An 18,237-nucleotide genomic window follows, 5' to 3' on the forward strand; every position below is an offset into this window, starting at 1 on the left:
GCAACCTATAGAAGATCGAAATTTATGAGGAACTGATGGATGAGTACATGCTTTTTGTTCCGTTTATAGCCGATACAATCACCACGAACTCCAAATTCACCACAAAACCGAATCCCTCACAAACCGAAGAAGATAAAAACAGAAACAAATGTCATAAGCTATTACTTTGACAACAGCCCGCAACGTCAAAATCTCGAACAAATGTTAATGAGATAAGATCATCTCTAATATTTGCAATAAAACCGATGAGCAATTTTGCAAAGACTCATATCGAAACATATCTCTAGCAAGATTAAAAAATTTTGGAACGGAACGCTGATATCATCAATTAGTTCCAAGGATCATCCCAACCGCTGGGCCCCTCTCTCTTGACAAAATCAACCATTGCCTGCACAGCTTCATGAACCCTGTTCGACAGGGAATGATTCCCGTGCTCTATCTCGACTTTCTCCGCCCCGCCCATCGCTCGGCACAACCTGTGCAAATCCGAAAAAGCACATTCTAAATGATCTTATTCTACTGGAAATCTCATTCTCCAACGATTCATACGATTTCAATCACAATTAAGTTTTCGGAATAAATGCTCATGATTAGCTTGCAGGGAAATAAATCCATCAGAACTCACCTCTCAACTAGAGCTTTCTTATCGACATACTCAGGCACATACTCATCTGCCATGGAGAAAATAACCTACAGAGAACATGAGATCCTCCTTAACATTGGAAATTATTGAGATCTACAGTTTCCCAGAATAATGTAAGTCCATATGTCATCTTTAATGGTTTTTCGAGATGAAGAAACCAATAAGTACCTGGCAAGGTGTGTTGGACATGTGGCCCAGTCTCATTCTCAACTGGTCATCACTAAGATCAGAACTGAACAAGTCATCATCACCCATATATGCACAAAGGGAGTGGTACCTGCAATTTCACTTTGTTCTTCAGAGTGAAGCAAGTACATGAGCATGAGCATGAAAAATTCTATGTTCATACAATGTGGGAACTTAACTTTTGTTGAATAGTGCTTTAATGACCTTAAATCTACTTACAACAAAATTCAATTCACTGGCTTCCAACTTTACCCACTGATATTCAAGGTATATCATCACCACAGATGACTCTACGTAACCACAACTATGAGAAAGGAAATATAAAACTCTATATTAATTCAACCAAAAGCATGGCAGGATAATCAGCCGTTCTAGATCCATGGAGTCTGCAAAATATTATGGACTAATGAAGAATTCGTCAATGCCATTCAATAAAAAATCTTATACGCAGTTTATACAAAACCATGCTGATGTTGTCCAAAATTGACGTACCAAAAAAAAATGCTTTGAAAACCAAAGGTTATCGTATCGACGTAATTAGACTAGAATAATATATTAGTAGCCCACCTATTTGCAGTGATTGGTGCTGTTGGATCCGCTTCCCTCGGCATAAATTCTGATCCCCGCCCTTCTTTGATCATGGCGGAAGCTAAGTCTATCAAAGTAGCAGTTTCGGGAAGTGTAGCTCTGTATTCTCTATCACTCACCGGAGCCTGAAATATTTAATAGCATACCTAAGAGGTCAATGCAAAACCCATCTCCGCTAATGAGAAAATATACGCACCTCAATGCAAAACCCATCTCTGCTAATGAGAAAATATACGCACCTCAATGCAAAACCCATCTCCACTAATGAGAAAATATATGCACCACAAACCCAGCCTTATGAAAAGCATAGAATTTAAAGCGTGTAAATTGTAACAAGGTCGGTGTGGTCACCTGCAAAATTGCAGCGCGGACTGCTCGTGAACATGCAGCATTGGTACGCAGGTAATGCACAATATCCTAGATATAAATAAATCCAGAAAAGGACGTGAGTTTACTGCCTTGGAGAATGCTAATAACTAAGTTATAAGCTTAGCAAAGGCAATAGACCTGACCTGACAACCTGTGCTATGCCCAAGTAGTACCACACCTTCAGAATCTTCTTTGTTGATCAAATAGCTGATTAGCTGATCAATTTCTGCAGCATCCTTCAAAAAGATGATCGATATCATTGTTAATAAACACAAAACTAAGTTAAACAGAATAAAGGACATAATCCGTGAGAAGATCCACACGAAATTCCAAGTATTATTATGGATTTGGAAAAAGAAAAAATGTTACAATTATCTCATCATTTCAATTCCCCTGTAACTTACTTGTTGCAAGCTGGAGGTCCCATATCCAGTGTATGAAGACGAGAGCAGCACTTGAACGAGTGACCACTTCTCTTTATCCAAAGCAATCGCAAGAGGTTCCAAGTATCTGCATATAAGAAACACCGTGGAATTTAGTGAGAAGTTGAACGACACACCTCTAAACTTTTTTTTGCTGCAGAAAGTGCATCCCTTTTATCATTGCAAAGGATGATCCTTTGTTTCTTCCACGTTTGGAGATATTAATTAATCTATAGAGCAAACATGTTGTACATACTCAGTTGCCAGAAAACCATCGGTGAGCCCACCAATAAAGATGACTTGCTGCTTGTAGTCACCTGTTTTAAATGCAACCTGCAAACACAGAGCAACAGAACTCTTAACCGAAATTTCCCCTTGATTTGATGGAAAAAATAACACAACCATCATTTGTGTGGGCGTGTGTGTGTATATCTACATTTTTACCTATAGAGACAGGAATATTCGAAATTGTATATAATTCTTGTAGCAATAACAATGTAGAAAACCGAAACTTTATGCCTCCAACATCAATTTACAAGAGGGGTTCCACTAAGCAATGCCACCAATCACATCCGCAACTATAATTCAACAGATCAACTTGCAATGCTGAGATTCTCAACCCCTTATCCAATTGGAAGTATCAATAAAATTCGATTTTTAATCCACTTCAGAGCTGGCTTCGAGTTAAGTTTCCCGAATTGCAGCAGATATAAGCTCAATTCTAAATGAACCAATACGAAGAAGAGTTTCTGAAGTGGGACCTGGACAGATTTGGGCCCGTACTTGAAGAGCAGGCCACGGAACTGGTTCTTGCCCTTGATAGGGCCGGCGGAGTCGGCGAAGCCTGAGCCGCCGGACATCTTGATGCTGCCGGACCTGTCAGCTCGGCCGCGTACAATGCCGGAGAACCAGGAAGTACTCGTCGTTGCCGTCGAAGTTTTGCCCGAAGGTGACGTCGCCGTGGCTGCGGAAGACGAGAGAGAGGACGCCGAGGAAAGGGAGAGATTCATGTCAGGTGCAGAGAGGAATCGACATCGCCGTCGGTGAGCGGACTAATCAAGTGGGACCCGTGATCGGTTCCGCGACGTTGACACGAGACAAAAACTAATCGGAGCTCTCTCTCCCTCCCTCCCTCCCTCCCTCTCTCTCTCTCTCTAGATTTGATGATAAATGGGGAAGTAGTGACGAAGAAGGAGATCGAGCTGAGGAGCTGAGGGGCGACCTGAGGAGCTGATCTATTCAGTGGGTGAGTGTAACTGCTCTGAAAGATGGGACCCACCGTGAACTTTATTATAATTAAGTATCCGCTCTAAACTTCCAAAGATTCTATTTTGACCCAGTATTATACTTTTACGAGTAATTGTTGCCATTTTCAGCCAAAAAAAAGGAGGAGGAGGAAGTACAAAAACCCCTCGTGCTTTGCGGTTAGGACAACTAATACCATGTTCTTTTCTCATGGACAAATAACATCTTGTTCTTTGCTCCATCAAATATCGGGGGTACTTTCGTTAGTTTTGCCGTCAGAAACTCATTTTTTTAAAATAAAATATTTTCAAATTTCAAAATTACTCTCGTAGGGTGCAATTTGTCCTAACACAAATCAACTATGGTGCGATGTGTCCCAACGATGTGAAGACCCCATCGTTGATTATCATACAAGCACTGAACAAAGCTAAGAACAGCATCAAGTAGTGGCTGCTCTTATACTTTTGAAGAGCTCTCCGAGTTCTCGAATCCCTTTTGCTCTTTTTTTTTTTTCTCTGGGGTCTCATCCAAATGCATAACTTCATCAGCACTCCTGTTGCAGGGCAGAGGGCCAACTTTTGTGTACCTGCACAGTAACGAGTACAGAGCAAAAGTACCACCTATAGAAGGTTTGCGGAAGTAAGTTACTAGTGAAAGTTTCACGACAAAGTGATCTGAAAGCTTCAACTTTTAATCTATTCATTACTCAATACCCCTGTCCTAATTTATGAAGCTTCAATACGAGATAAAATTTCAATTTTTGATGTGTCATTGCTAGTTGATCTAGAAAAATTAAGTTGACTAGATGAAGGCAAGAAGCTATGACATATCGATTACTATATAATTACATGGGTATGAGACGAGATTATTGGTTTTTTTACCTTCTCCATCATCGTCGGTCCTGAGAACTATGAATGCGTACTTGAGCAAGGAAATGATAGTGAGAGTCCAAAAGATGAAATAGAAGAACTCATACGTTGTCTGATCTGATATGAATTCTTCTGTCATGATTGTTCGGAAAACATATAACGTATAACGGAGCCGTGCTTATATGGCCATAGACTCCGAGGCTCTGGAACGACAAGAGAGCAACGTGCTTCCACGTCTTCTTCTGCATACCCATCACAGGAAAAATAATAATAACTGTCTTCACATTTATTATGCCAGAAATTTCCTTTGAAATTATAATGTCTATGCCATCAGTAAAAAAAAAAAACTTAAAGGCTGGCTGAGAATTGTTCTGATCAACAAACCAAGCAAAGGACTTCTGGTGCCCAAAAATCGGCAGTTTAATGTCTCCAACAGATTCCATACAGCTGGGATCAAGTTTTAGTGCGTATTCATATTATTGGTGTTAAGAAAGCCGATCTAACATCGGCAACATTTATGTGCTGCAGACTATATTTAGTTTTTGGAGATAACAATGTATTGTTTTCCACATCATAATCTGATTTTCTTTCGAAAACTCAATGGAAAGGTATCAGCAGATGACAAAAAACCGAAACACGAACTTCACCTGAGTTCCATGAACAACGATATTCATACTGAAACAAATTGTTATAACCTGTAATGAACAACAACATTCTTACCGATTATTACATAGTCTGGCACAGAAGAAACATCAACAAAGAAAAAACAGAAATCAGGAGAACAACGAAAGCATCATACAACAATAAGAACAACACAGACACCGAGAGGGAGAGACAACATGTGTCAGTAGTCTTCCCCTTCTTCCTCTTCCTCACCTCCATCAAAATCAGCTCAGCGACATATATAACACAACTTGTAAAACCGAGATTAGCTCGACAACGTTCTTAGTTCGATTAAACATAATGTGATTAGAGATATCAAGTTCAGATTCAAATGAAATTACCTCCACCGAAATTCATTGTACCGAAGTCCACCGATTCTTGATTGGGGAACCTCTTCTTGTCCTAAACCTTCACGGTAGCCTCGTCGAGTCCTTCCAGAGGCAACTTTCCAGTTCCCTTCCGAATCGCTGAGCAAGAGAAGCTTTGCCCTATTTCAGCAGTCGAAGTTTTCCCCCGATATTTACCCTAAGATGGTTCTCATATTGGAAACGAAAGAAAAAAAAATTAATTGAAAAATGGCTTAATTGTATTGGGGGCAAAATGTTCTATTGAAGAAGAAATTTAATGGTGTTACCCCATATGTCTGACGGAATAAAGAACAAGGTGTTATATGTCTTTGGGAGAAGAACGGGGTGCTATTTGTCACAACCGCAAAATACAATGGGGGTTTTTGTACTTAAAAAAAAAGAGTATAATTGTTTGGGTAAATTGCACTGATGGTCCAAAAAGTTTTACAAATGTTTTAATATGGTACAAAAAGTTTTTTTTGCTACTTGATGGTACAAAATGTTTTAAAGTTATTTCAGTATAGTACAAATCGTTATCTCGTCATTGACGCCGTCAAGCCGACGCTGATGGTGCAAAACTGATTTTTGTGGGACGTTACATGATGGTGCAGAATGTTTTAAAGTTGCAACTTAATAGTACAAAATATTTTACATAAGTTACATGATAATGCAAATTTTACAGATTTTGTAAAGGACGGTTTCACAGCATCAATGACGAGATGACGGTTTGTACTATACTGAAACAACTTTGAAACATTTTATACCATCAAGTAATCAAAAAACTTTTTGTACCATATTGAAATATTTGTAAAATTTTTTGAACCACCGGTACAATTTACCCTAATTGTTTCCATGCTCTGGAGAAAGATGATATCCGGTCCCTTCCAACCTTTCCCTTCCATCATTCACAAGTCCAAAACCAATCCACTTCAATACTACTTATGCTTAAGAAAGAATAATATCTCGTGATCTTGAAGTCGAGCAATGGATTTAAGTGAAGACGACTGGAAGCAGTCCCACCATCGTGGAGCAGTTCCCGAGGTCGTCCAGTCCAATTCTAGCTTATAACGATGTTAATGAGCACCGATAGAGAAATTTTCGATGAATCGAGTTTGAAGCCTAAAATGAACTTAATCAAATTTCAATATCCGAAAGTTGTTCATTGGGTGCTCTTTGGGCTGGGAATTGCTTTCAATATAGCCCAATCATCTGACCTAAGTCCAATCTCATGGGTTGAGGAAGGAAGGTGTTTGATCCGGAAAAATATTGACTATTGGGCCACAAAGAGCCCATAATTAAGTTCATATGCTAAGAATAAGTATCTCACCAAAGCCCATTGCTGTGGAAGAAATTAAAGCAGTTACCTTCTCCAGATTCTCTCTTCTTCTTTTTTTCTTCTTTGAATTTTTATTCGTCGGTCAGGTGATATTCAGGTTCATCCTACGTCTTATGCGTACTAGTTACCAATTGATTCTTTCGCTTGGACGGTTCACGGGAATGAATTCCTTAACACGGTTCTCTCTTTGTGAAATGCAAAAGGAGATGGAAATCGCTAGCTATCAACTAATAATTAAGAACATTACACTTACTAAAGAACTAACAAGAACATTAAATTTGCTTCAATCCTTCATATAAATAAGGCTGGCTGCATAGTTCGTTTTATCCAAAGTGATGGCGGTAGTGCTTGCCGATCTCATCGATCAATTTATGTTCATACTAATTTAAGATCAATGAGCAAACTTTGGACAAGTCATAACTCATATAAGGACGTCTATGCATATCTAACTGTGTCTGAAGTCGTAAATTTAGACATGTAGCTTTGAAAAACTCATTAAAAAACAACAGCTACAGAATTTTCGACATGATGAGACTGAAAATCAAGAATGGAATTTGTGTTGATCATAAACGTCACTGGCTCATAGCCTCATCGATCACCAATGGGCCATGGCAGTCAAGTAGTAAACAAATTAAGCTAAGTCATCAACAAGCATTGATGCCCATAGCAAACAAGTAAAGAACGTTAGTAATTTTTTGTTGTTTAACTAATGATAATGATAATAAAATCTAATAATGCTATTATATGTAATAGAGATGGAGGTCCCATATATATATATATATATTATTACAAGTTAAAAAAAGTGGGCGAAGAATATATATATATATATATATATATATACGTTTATCTGTATCTATGTATTATATTATTTAGGGTTACTGGCGAGTGAAATGAATTGAAGTTGGATTCTTCATTATCTTTCTTGTCTGCACCACTTGATCTCCAGAAACTCAGACTAATTCAACTTGAATTAAATCGGTCCATTAAGATATAAAATTTCAATTATAAACTTTTTTTTCATTTAAAGATTTGAACTCTAATAATTTTTTTAAAATAATGGACATCAAATCATTTGAATCAAGTTAAATCGATGAATTCTTCAATATTAGAGAATTTGATAAGAGATAGGAAAAGTACCGGAGTGCCCGCATTTCCAGTAACGACCCTTCACTCAAAATCAAACAATCCTAATAGGCCTTTTCAGAAGCAAGCATAATATATATAATCAGCAACATACATATATAAATATTAGGGATCTTGCACGGGGACATTCAACACTGCTTATATATAATACTTTAATTCAAGTCATTAGATTCTTTGATAGGCATATATTATTTATAAGCCTTATTGACTTGCTCATGATTTTTTTTTTCAGATACATGGGAAACATATGGATTTGGTATAATGAAAAAAAATACTAATAGCTAATCAAAGGGCACATATATTCCCACTTGTTATCGAATCTATAATCTCTTAATTGTTAGATGAAAGAGCGTGCACCGAGTTACACCCTCCTTTAACCATTATGATTTTCTTTCTAGCTTTTTAAAGGTTCCTCTCCTTCACTCTCTCAGGAGGAAAGTGGTGTTCCATCGAAGTGACCTCTCATCATATATATATTCTCTCTCACCACACATGCACCCATATTAATCATCACTCGATCATAGCTTTGCATAAAAAAAAGAAAAAAAAAGGAGAGACTATATGTAATAATACATTTTCAGCCGATCTTGGTAGCTCCCAAATAAATTAAGGTTATAGCTACAGAAAATGATGAGAGTCATAATTAGTTGATGGAAGCATGTTTTGACTAATTAATTAATAATCACAAGAATCCTTATCAAATGGAAGGACATATTTAAAAATATGTCAATCAAATGATTTCACTAATACTTGAGTTAGTCGAGCTCATTCAATTAAAGTGAAGCGGCGACGTGGGTTCGTACAAGTTTTTATGGAAAAACTAGTGGCTTCATTGCAATATGAAAAACTATTACGAAATCACGCTCATCAAGAATACTAAAACCCGAAATTAGATATGTGTGAGCGATGCTTTCTGTATTGGTTTTCAGCTCGAACGTCACTATCTCATTTTTGAATATGTGGATTATAATATTGAAAGAATTACATTCCATAGATGAACTGTAACTTAACGTGTCAATTAGCCGGTTTATGGCATACTTTTCAACATTTTCAATTTCATTTACCACATGATATATTTGTTATATATAAGATTTTCTTCTCGATGGCGATAGCTTTTCAGTGTGGGATATGTTACGAGATCACGCCCGGCAAGAAATTGAGATCATTTAAGAGAGTGGACATTCGTAGGCAATGCAGGATATTGCCCGTCAACAATACTCAACCCCAATCTCTCTCTCTCTCTCTCTACGTATGGTATAGATCATCACACATGCACCCACTGATTCACGTCCCAATTGGGCGTGTGAAATGATGATTTGGTATAAATTGTGATTACTTTGAATAATAATTTGAAGAAATGGAAGACAATGAAATGAGGATGTGGACTCCCTTCATCTTATTCATTAATCTCTCAAAAAGCCTTAGTAGTGGGGGTTCCATTTGAATTTTGATATAAAGCAAGCCATTATAGTCACAAGAAAAATCTATATTTCAAGCTTGCTTTTAAAGTGCCTTTGAGCTTGACAAATCTAATCTTTTGTTCGACTAATCATTAGTACTGATATTTTATACATCAAGTTGGTACCATAATAGATAATATTGATTATTTTTCTTGGTCATCATGATGATGGTGGGTCTAATTATTTTGAGTGCTCATTAATTATATGTGTGGCCAAGGTTGTCAGAATCGCGATTCTACCTAGAATCGGTCGAGAGTCGTAAAATCGTGAATCATAAGATTCTACCTGTAAGTAAAAAAATAACATATATATATATATATGTAACATACTTTCATGAGCAAAAAAATCAATTCTTGTTCATTCAAATAAAGATCACAATTAAAGGAGAACTAATGTAATTGAACTCTGCTAGCATCCATCTTGTACAATCCTCAAGTTTGATAAAGATAAGGAAAGAACGAATTCTAATAATTGCAGAAAACAATTAAAGATATCCCTCTTCTTAGATGATCAGGAACAAGGCTTGTGTTGAATATTGAAAGCTCAGCAATTAACAACCATTTTCAGCAAAAGTGCTATTGAACTTGAACACCTTGGAAAGTAAAAGACCAATTTTGCTATGTATAGGATAATCATCACTTAGAGGACCAAACTGCTACCATTTTCTTCTGGAAAAACAAGAAGCACAGTGAGCATGAGTAGGCAGGTCTAGGTGTTAAGTTAGACATCGTGATCGGGGGAGATCGGACCATATTAAAGAGATATGTCAGTTATTGTTATGTGACTAGAATATTTCCAAAGATGAATAGTCGAAGAGAATGGGACGCGGAGACAAGCAGAACACACCCAAACGTATTTTTAGTTACAGTACATTTGTGAATTTGAGCAGGCTCACAGCAATTAGCATTATTTAGTGTTTCGTGACTCCACCAAGCCCACTCTTTCCTCTAAAGAGTTGATCAAAATTTTGAAGTGAAATAGAAAAGCAAAGGCATCGGAGGCTCCGGAGCTATTAATTTGAATGAACACGAGTTTCAGAAATCAAATCCTCATTGATATATCACAATCAATGATGTCAGGAAGTTTGGTGAAGGGAGATTAGAGCTCAGAATCGGAGACCGTACCTACCCTGTCCCCAGTCGAAGCTCGGAGTAGTCGAGAAAGTAACCGCAACTCTGCCACCTAGAGAAGGTGGATGGAAGACTGGAAGCTCGGACAAGCTAGCTTGTCGAAAGAAGCAGGTGGTGGACCGTCAATCGAAGCTCGTAGAAGCAAGCAGGTAGATGGAAGATTTCATCGAAGACTCGAAGATTTAGGGGCAATGGGAGAAATTGCGGTTCATCCGAGTGGAAAGTAGGAAGAAAGGGCGGGGGCGGGAGAAGGCTTCGAGTCTGGGCTTCGGCCCGCTTCCGGGCCCTGACTTGGGCTGAACTGGGCCTGAACATAGAATTGCAGAATCGGCCCAATTCTACGACTCAACGCGCGATTCGGTCACGATTCCACAGTCCCGACTCACCCCGTAGAATCAGAATCGGTGACCCCGCCTTGAATTGTAAAATCGTACGATTCTACGATTCGAATCGCGATTCTGACAACCATGGTGTGGCCTTTAACTATGGAAGTTAATCTTAAAGCTTGTTAAATTTATGAGAATTCCATATCAAACTTTGTCTTCTCCCTTAGGCTTTTACTAGTGTTTTCCCAGTGCATTGCCGGGGATTTTTATATAAGTTACGATCCAAAATTAATATAACTAATTATAAATTTACTATTGCTCATACTTATATACAATAGAATCATAGATGCTTGATTATATGCCTCCTAATTCTACTTGTATATATTTTGCAAACTTTATTTTCTACATAAGCAATGAAAAATATACCTAACTATAGTTAAAAAATAGAGTTTCATTTCGCAAAGCAATGGAAAAGGCTATTGAATTAACCGAACAAGCAGATACAAAAGGAATTCAAGTACAAATTGCAAGGCGAATCGACGGGAAAGAAATTGCACGTGTCAAATTGTAGGGTTCCTCTACAAACCATTCGAGCTAAAATTGATAATGAAAATATGTTTATATACTGGATGCTTTTAATATAGTTGTTAAAATACGATATGTAATATGTGTGCATAATTGCTTATATCTAAAACCAAACTTAAGGAGCGTTTGTTATGAGGTAAACCTATCAACATTACCAGCAATCTTAAATTAAATTGCCTGAGCCCACAACATTGACATGTTTGGTTAGGCCAAATTACTGGCAAAGCACATTACCTTGGTAATGTATATTACCACCAAACTAGCCATGTAGATAGCCCCCATGAGAGGTATCTAAGTAGATTACCAACCAAGTGGTAACCTGAGAAAAATAACATTCCAAAACGACTCTCATGTCTTCTGTCTTCGCCCTCGCTTCAAACCCTACCGTAGGTGGCCGGAGAAAGTGCGGCAACAGCAGGAACCATTTTCGCCAGCAACAGGACCCTTCCTTTTTGGTCATAGCTGCCAAAATTTTTTATTTCTCAACCCTTGTCTCTGTTCTTCATCTCCCGTGAATGCTAAGGCCGCCATTGCTTATATTCCTCCGTCTCTCTCTCCTTCTTGTGTTCCCTGTCTCGATAGAATTCAAACCGAGGTGTCGTCTTCCTCTGCCTGCCTTCCTCGAAGCAAAATAATGCTTCCTTTCGAAGTAATTGGGCTTCTTCAGAGTCGCTTCCGAATCGAGGTCTAGATGCTTCGATTCAAAGTCAAAGCATAAAATCGAGAGTAGAAGAAGAGAAATAAACAATTTTTTTAATTAATTTTTCAGATATTAAAAAGAAGGGTATAATAGGAATGGGATATGGATTTATTAGATTGCCACTCATATTATTATGATACCAAACGTGATAATATAGATAGCGAGTAATCCGACCGTTATATGCCAAACATTGTCATTTCATATTACCGGTAATTTAATTGATAGCAATCTATGTTGGTGGAAATCTAGATTGCTAGCAATGTTATATGGCAATGCACCAAATGCCACCTTAATGTTTTGCACATAAATTCAGTAACAGTAATATTATGTTTTTTCCCCTAATTGTTTGGACATTTTTTTCAATTAGCTCGAGTTCTTCTATAATTACATAAGCAAAATAAAATAAAGAAAAGTTTTGATCTTTTATTGGATAATTACCTTATTAATATTGAGGAAACATATCGATTGAAGAATTTTTCTAATGAACGCAGACTCTGGTTCACTTGATATGGAGATTGCAAGGATGTATATTTATATATTTTATTCGTATTTTTCATAGTCTTTGAACTAAATACAATTAATATATATACACACATGCATTATGATTAATACTTATTTAAATTAGTTAGTACACAAAATATTTGCAGGGTGAAGTGCTTTATTTTTCTTTTTCTTTTTTTATTTTCAGTTGGTTAGGCAACAATAGGTATTCTTTTATTAACTAATTTGTCAAAATTATACTTTTGGAGCCGCAAATGTCAATTGTCATTATTTTATTATATCTTCGAGTTAGTTATTCAAAATATATAACCAAATCTACATATTACATACATTTTTTTTTTGAAATATTATATGCATCTTTCAATCAAATGGTTTGAGAGTTCCAATTTTGAGTTAAGACTATATTTTACACTTTTAAATTAGCAATCTATTTTAAAAAAATACTATTGGCGCCACAAATTCCATTTATTAAAATTTTCATGATTTATGGAGTATAGTTACTTAAAATATTCAATTAGACATAAATATTTAGCAATTTTATTTTTATTTTTATATAATCTAAAATAATAAGAACTAACTAATACATAGATAGTGCACCAATTCTATTGTACTATATATATATACACACACAATAGGATCTAGGACCCGCGCAATGTCGCGGATCGAAAAGTTTTCTGTCAAAGTTTTTTGGGTTTATAACAATAGTTTATGTTATAACCAATGTAAAATATATTTGAAACTAATGATAAAACTATTTGTATGTAAGACTTATGAACTTTCAATTGATAGTAAATGATCTAAATTTTTAAAGGAATGTACTAATTAATATTTCATACGGTATAAAAAGCTAATATTTATTGCCACTAATCTTAATATAAATTTTCATTAGTTCTAACTAGAAAACCATGATCAGAATATAATAAATTTTAAGGGACCCGCTAATATTTGCTGGATGAAATCTCGTAGTCACACCTGAGTCAATAATCAAGCGAGAGTTAGTATCAGACAATAGGTTGGCGTGACTTTGCGTTTCATTGAAAAATAAAAACATTTCTAGCTTTACAAATAAAAAGAATCTACTTAAATTGGAGATAAATTAAAGTAGGCTTTTTACAAACATGGATTGGTTTTAGGTGTTTCGGCATTTGTTATGCTAAAGTAAGATATCAGTCAGATACAAGTATTGTGATTAGAGAAAATCAACGATCCGAAGAGTTTAATCCCTCAATGGTTCGAAGCTAGGTTTTTTGTACACGTTGAACTTCTGAATACCATGTTGTGCACATAAAAGAAAATTATATAGTCAAGTTAAATTAAAAATTAGAAAAATATTAAAGAAAAAGAGCAAAGTGAGTCCCATCAAATGGTGAAACTCGCCCTACTCGCTCTGTCGATATGACAGACCTCTTTAATTGTTTTAGCTATATCTATTTATTAGTTTTTTATGTTGTCGCGCGTAACACGATTGTGTTTTTTTATATACATATGAAAGAGAAAAATACAAAAAGAAATATTTAATAATATAGAAAAAAAAAACAGCAACAAAAATGATGAAAAACATGTATAGAATACTTCATTAAGTTATGCAAGAGAATATTCATTATAGAGCCACATGCACGTGCGATATGCGTGGCCAAACTTATTTTTCTCATATCTTGCAACATGGTCACGAGGACCGTGAAAAACAGTCTGGCGAAAACTTTGGCACCCCTTATTATTTGAAAAAATGTTTAAAAACTAAAAGTTTAAAAAATTTAAAAAGACATGTGATAGTATAAAAAAGTGTGCTACTCTGCCTACTGTGAAGATGTACCCGTTTTATCTATTTATTTATTTATTTATTATTATTATTATTATTATTTATATATATACTAGTAAGTTGCCCATGCAATGCGTGAAGAAACTAATAAATAAATTCATGCACTAATATATAATGAAAAACATATATTACTTGCTTTATAATTAAATTTTATTTCATTTTAATATAATCATTATAAAGCATATGAAACTTTTGACATTTCAATATCCTTATTAAAAATACATGATGTATTCTTTGATCAATCCTTATTTTGTCATTATATTAATGTTTCTTATCCATAATATTGTTGGTTTATTCAAGTTCCATAAGTAACAATTCCTATTTAAATACTTTATTAATTAGCCTATAAGATTGAATTAAGAATAATTATATTATATTATATTATTATTATTATTTTATATTATTATTACTTATTTCATAGTTAAGTAATGTCTATATTTACATTAATTTATTCGCATTTAAAAATAAAAAATAAAGAGAAATTCAAGAGTATGAAAAACGAACGTATCATCTGCGAGGACTTTTGAAATGCTTCTGATTTATATATATATATATATATTGATATAAATATAGATATACTAGAATAGGATTTGGTTTGTTTGTAAGAAATGTTTTTGTTTTTCGGCATTGATATTCTTTAAAAAAGAAAAGTTATTTGAAGGTTTAAAAATCTTCTGTATTTTTTATAACCATATTCGTGTTTATGTTAATAAAGTTAATATTATTACTTTAGTAGAAATATGAAGAGTTCAATTAACAGTCTCTTTTACTTTCACAAATATTAATTCATATTACTACTAATTATATACCTCGAGTACTTGTAGACGTTCTTCTGTATTTTCCAAATAGAATTACTAATGCTAACAAACAACATCAATCAGTTTACTGTTGATGGTATTTCAAGTGGCTTACGCTTAGAATCTCATTATTTGAAGTTTTTAAAAAGCATTCATTTTTATAAACATGTTTTCATATTTATTTAATTATTTAAAATTTTGATGTCGATCCTACTAGAATTACAGCGATTAATCCATGATATATTTATAGGCACCAGAGTTTTATAAATTAATAAATACTAGATTTAATGATGGATTTTAACATCATATATCTCATGGTTTGCTCATTTTTCTCAAATGTATCACATGATTTAAAAATTATCCAAAAAAGTCCACGGTTTGCATGTTGTTCCATAACTATCCCGACGTCAATTTTTAACGATGTTGCTGACGTGTCAATTTCCCACGTAGGCACCGTTAAACGTAAAATGAGCCACATCAACAATACCGTTAAAAATTGACGGAAAACTTGATGCCTGGATAGATCTAGAATAATATGTAAATCATGGACTTTTTGAGTAATTTTTAAATTATTGGATATATTTGAGAAAATGGGCAAACCATGAGATATATGGCGGTAAAACCTCTTCAGTGATTCAATAGTTAATAAATGAATAATTGATCTACCGGTCATTGAATGAGTAAAATTTTGAAAATCAAGATAAATGTTTTATTCACAAAACCTCGTTCTTAGAAACTATAAGCAATCGAGCGGCATGTTATCTCAGGGGTTTGTCTTTGTTATATAATAGATAGATAAATTGGAAAGTTGCTTATGCAGCCACTTTTTTTTTTTTTTATGTACCATGGTATTTTGAAGCCTAATCAGCCTCGAGTAATCTAGTTCGAGCCGGATCAGCCCGCTAAAAGGTAAAACTCCCCTAGCATATATATATATATATATATATATTTTCCATTTACAAGACTCAAACCTGAGACTTTACTTAAGAGAATCAAGCGCCGAACCACTTGAACCGACCCAAATTGGTAGGGTGCAGCCACTTTGTAAATATATAAATATATATATATATATATATATATTAATACAAATATAAATATCTGATTAAGAAACAACTTGCAATATATTTTTTGTGAAATATAATTATAGAAGGTCGTTTTGCGAATTAAACAATATGCATGTGTATATATATATATATATATGTGTGTGTGTGTGTTTCTAGCTATCTTTTAGCTCACTTAATTATGACGGTTTTCTTTTTTCTTTTAAAAAAGGAACCACATTTCAATCGATTTTCTTTATTATTTTCCTTTTCATTTCAAAATAAAAATAAATAATCTAGTGCAAATAAAAATAAATATTCTAGTGCAAATAAAAATAAATGTTATAGTGCAAATAAAAATTAATGTCTAGTGCACTATATATTTCCTTATCAGTAATAAACATATAAATATTAGGAGAGCAGTTTAATTAGGAGAGCAGTTTATGAGAGATCATTTGACATCATGTTTCTAAAAATCCATTTTCCACCAAAAAAACGAGTTAGCTAGTTGGGGCTCATTTATATATATTTTTTGTACATTTATATACTTAATTCAGTTATATATGAAAATAAAACCATTGGATTAGAAGTGGAATTTAATTTTTTTTAAAAATGGTAAAGTTACAAATAGATAGCTAGCTATCTCTATCCACTGGTTGATCCCTCTCTTCATGTTATTGTACTATTACAGATTTTTTCGTTTTACTTTTCTAGGTTTTTTTGTTAAAAAATAGTTTCATATTTTTTGCATTTAAAAAAATACTTTTTTAGTTGTAATATTGCAGCTAGAAAAAGAAAATTGCAAAATTTTTTGGTTGAAAGAAAAAGACAAAAAGTCATTTTTAATCCTCAACCTTTGCTTTTTTTTGTCCGAAATCGATTTCTTCATTCAATCCTTTCCTAAACGTTACATAATTTGTTCGTTTTAGACCGACCTTTAATTTCTTCATCAAAAAACTGCTTTTTCGTCCAAAATAATTTAAAAATGTTATTTAATTACAAATTAATTTGAAAAATACAAAAAAAAATAAAAATTTTAAAAAATGGCTGGGATCTCCCTTTTCCGGGAGAAGGGGGCCTAGGCAACGGAGACCCCTCCCCATCTGAAGTCATCGGCGGCCATAAAGGAGCACCGCCGATGGCCACTCTCCCCCTTTGAAGTTTCCTATGGCCTTTATGGCCGTCAACGATCTCAGATGGTGAGGGGTCGCCGCCAGCAATCCCCATTCCTTGGGAATTGAGAGATCCTAACAAGCTGGTCTGGGATCTTTCCATTTTTTTTAAAATTTATTTTTAATTAAATAATATATTTTAGAAATATTTTGAATGGACAAATAATTTTTTTATGGAAAAATACTTTTCTCACTAGAAAAAACTAAGGATAGGACTAAAATGAATAAATTGTATAACGTTTAGGATAGAATTGAATGAAGAAATAGGTTTATGACATAAATAAAAAAGTAATTAAAGATTGATGATTAAAACTAACTTTTTTTTTTTCCTAAACAAAAATTGCAAAGTTGTAGAATAGATTTCATGCGAAAATTGTCAGAGAAATGGACCCCACAAAAGCTACCCTGCCAATAGGAAGCTGTCCGTACATACCGTAAGTAGGGAATATTGTTTCCGATTCGAGTAAAAGTTCTTTTTTGTCGTACCAATTTCTCATCTGACCTAATATTATTAAGAAAAAAGATAAAGAATAGATTATCCTCCTTTTTTTTCCCATTGTAGTCCGGGCATAAAATGTGAGATAACATGTTGTGCTATCGCTATATAGAAAATTGGAATTCCCACTAAAATCAACCAAGAAGAATTCTCACTGAATCATGAGTAACGAATTAATTTGTTGAAGGTTACGTGATAGTATAGAGTGGCGATGAAGCATAAGCCATCAAATTATAAGCAGACCGTGTTGTAATTTATCTCCCACAACACAAATTTTGAACTGTGTTTCTGTGCTCTTTAATTTGTTTCTAAATATAAACTCGAGTTTCTGTTCGGCATTTACGGATGGGTCACAGCCATTGCAGCATGGAATAAGCACAAACACAAGTTAAGATAAGGA

The 18,237-nt window shown here is 34.6% G+C and overlaps 1 protein-coding gene across 1 annotated transcript; it reads right to left on the bottom strand.

The window, feature by feature from the left end:
• Nucleotides 1-40: 40 nt before the first annotated feature.
• Nucleotides 41-3,407, bottom strand: LOC116193246 (UPF0613 protein PB24D3.06c-like). The gene is made up of 9 exons (XM_031522054.1): nt 2,970-3,407; nt 2,465-2,541; nt 2,191-2,296; nt 1,930-2,022; nt 1,769-1,834; nt 1,397-1,542; nt 812-920; nt 626-690; nt 41-476 (listed from the first exon to the last, which is right to left on the bottom strand). Exons 1-9 carry the CDS (start codon nt 3,216-3,218, stop codon nt 329-331), a joined length of 1,059 nt encoding a protein of 352 aa, XP_031377914.1. The 5' UTR covers nt 3,219-3,407; the 3' UTR covers nt 41-328.
• Between the last annotated feature and the right edge of the window lie 14,830 nt (nt 3,408-18,237).

Source organism: Punica granatum, chromosome 1 (assembly GCF_007655135.1).
Source record: "Punica granatum isolate Tunisia-2019 chromosome 1, ASM765513v2, whole genome shotgun sequence".
Classification (NCBI taxonomy): Eukaryota; Viridiplantae; Streptophyta; class Magnoliopsida; order Myrtales; family Lythraceae; genus Punica; species Punica granatum.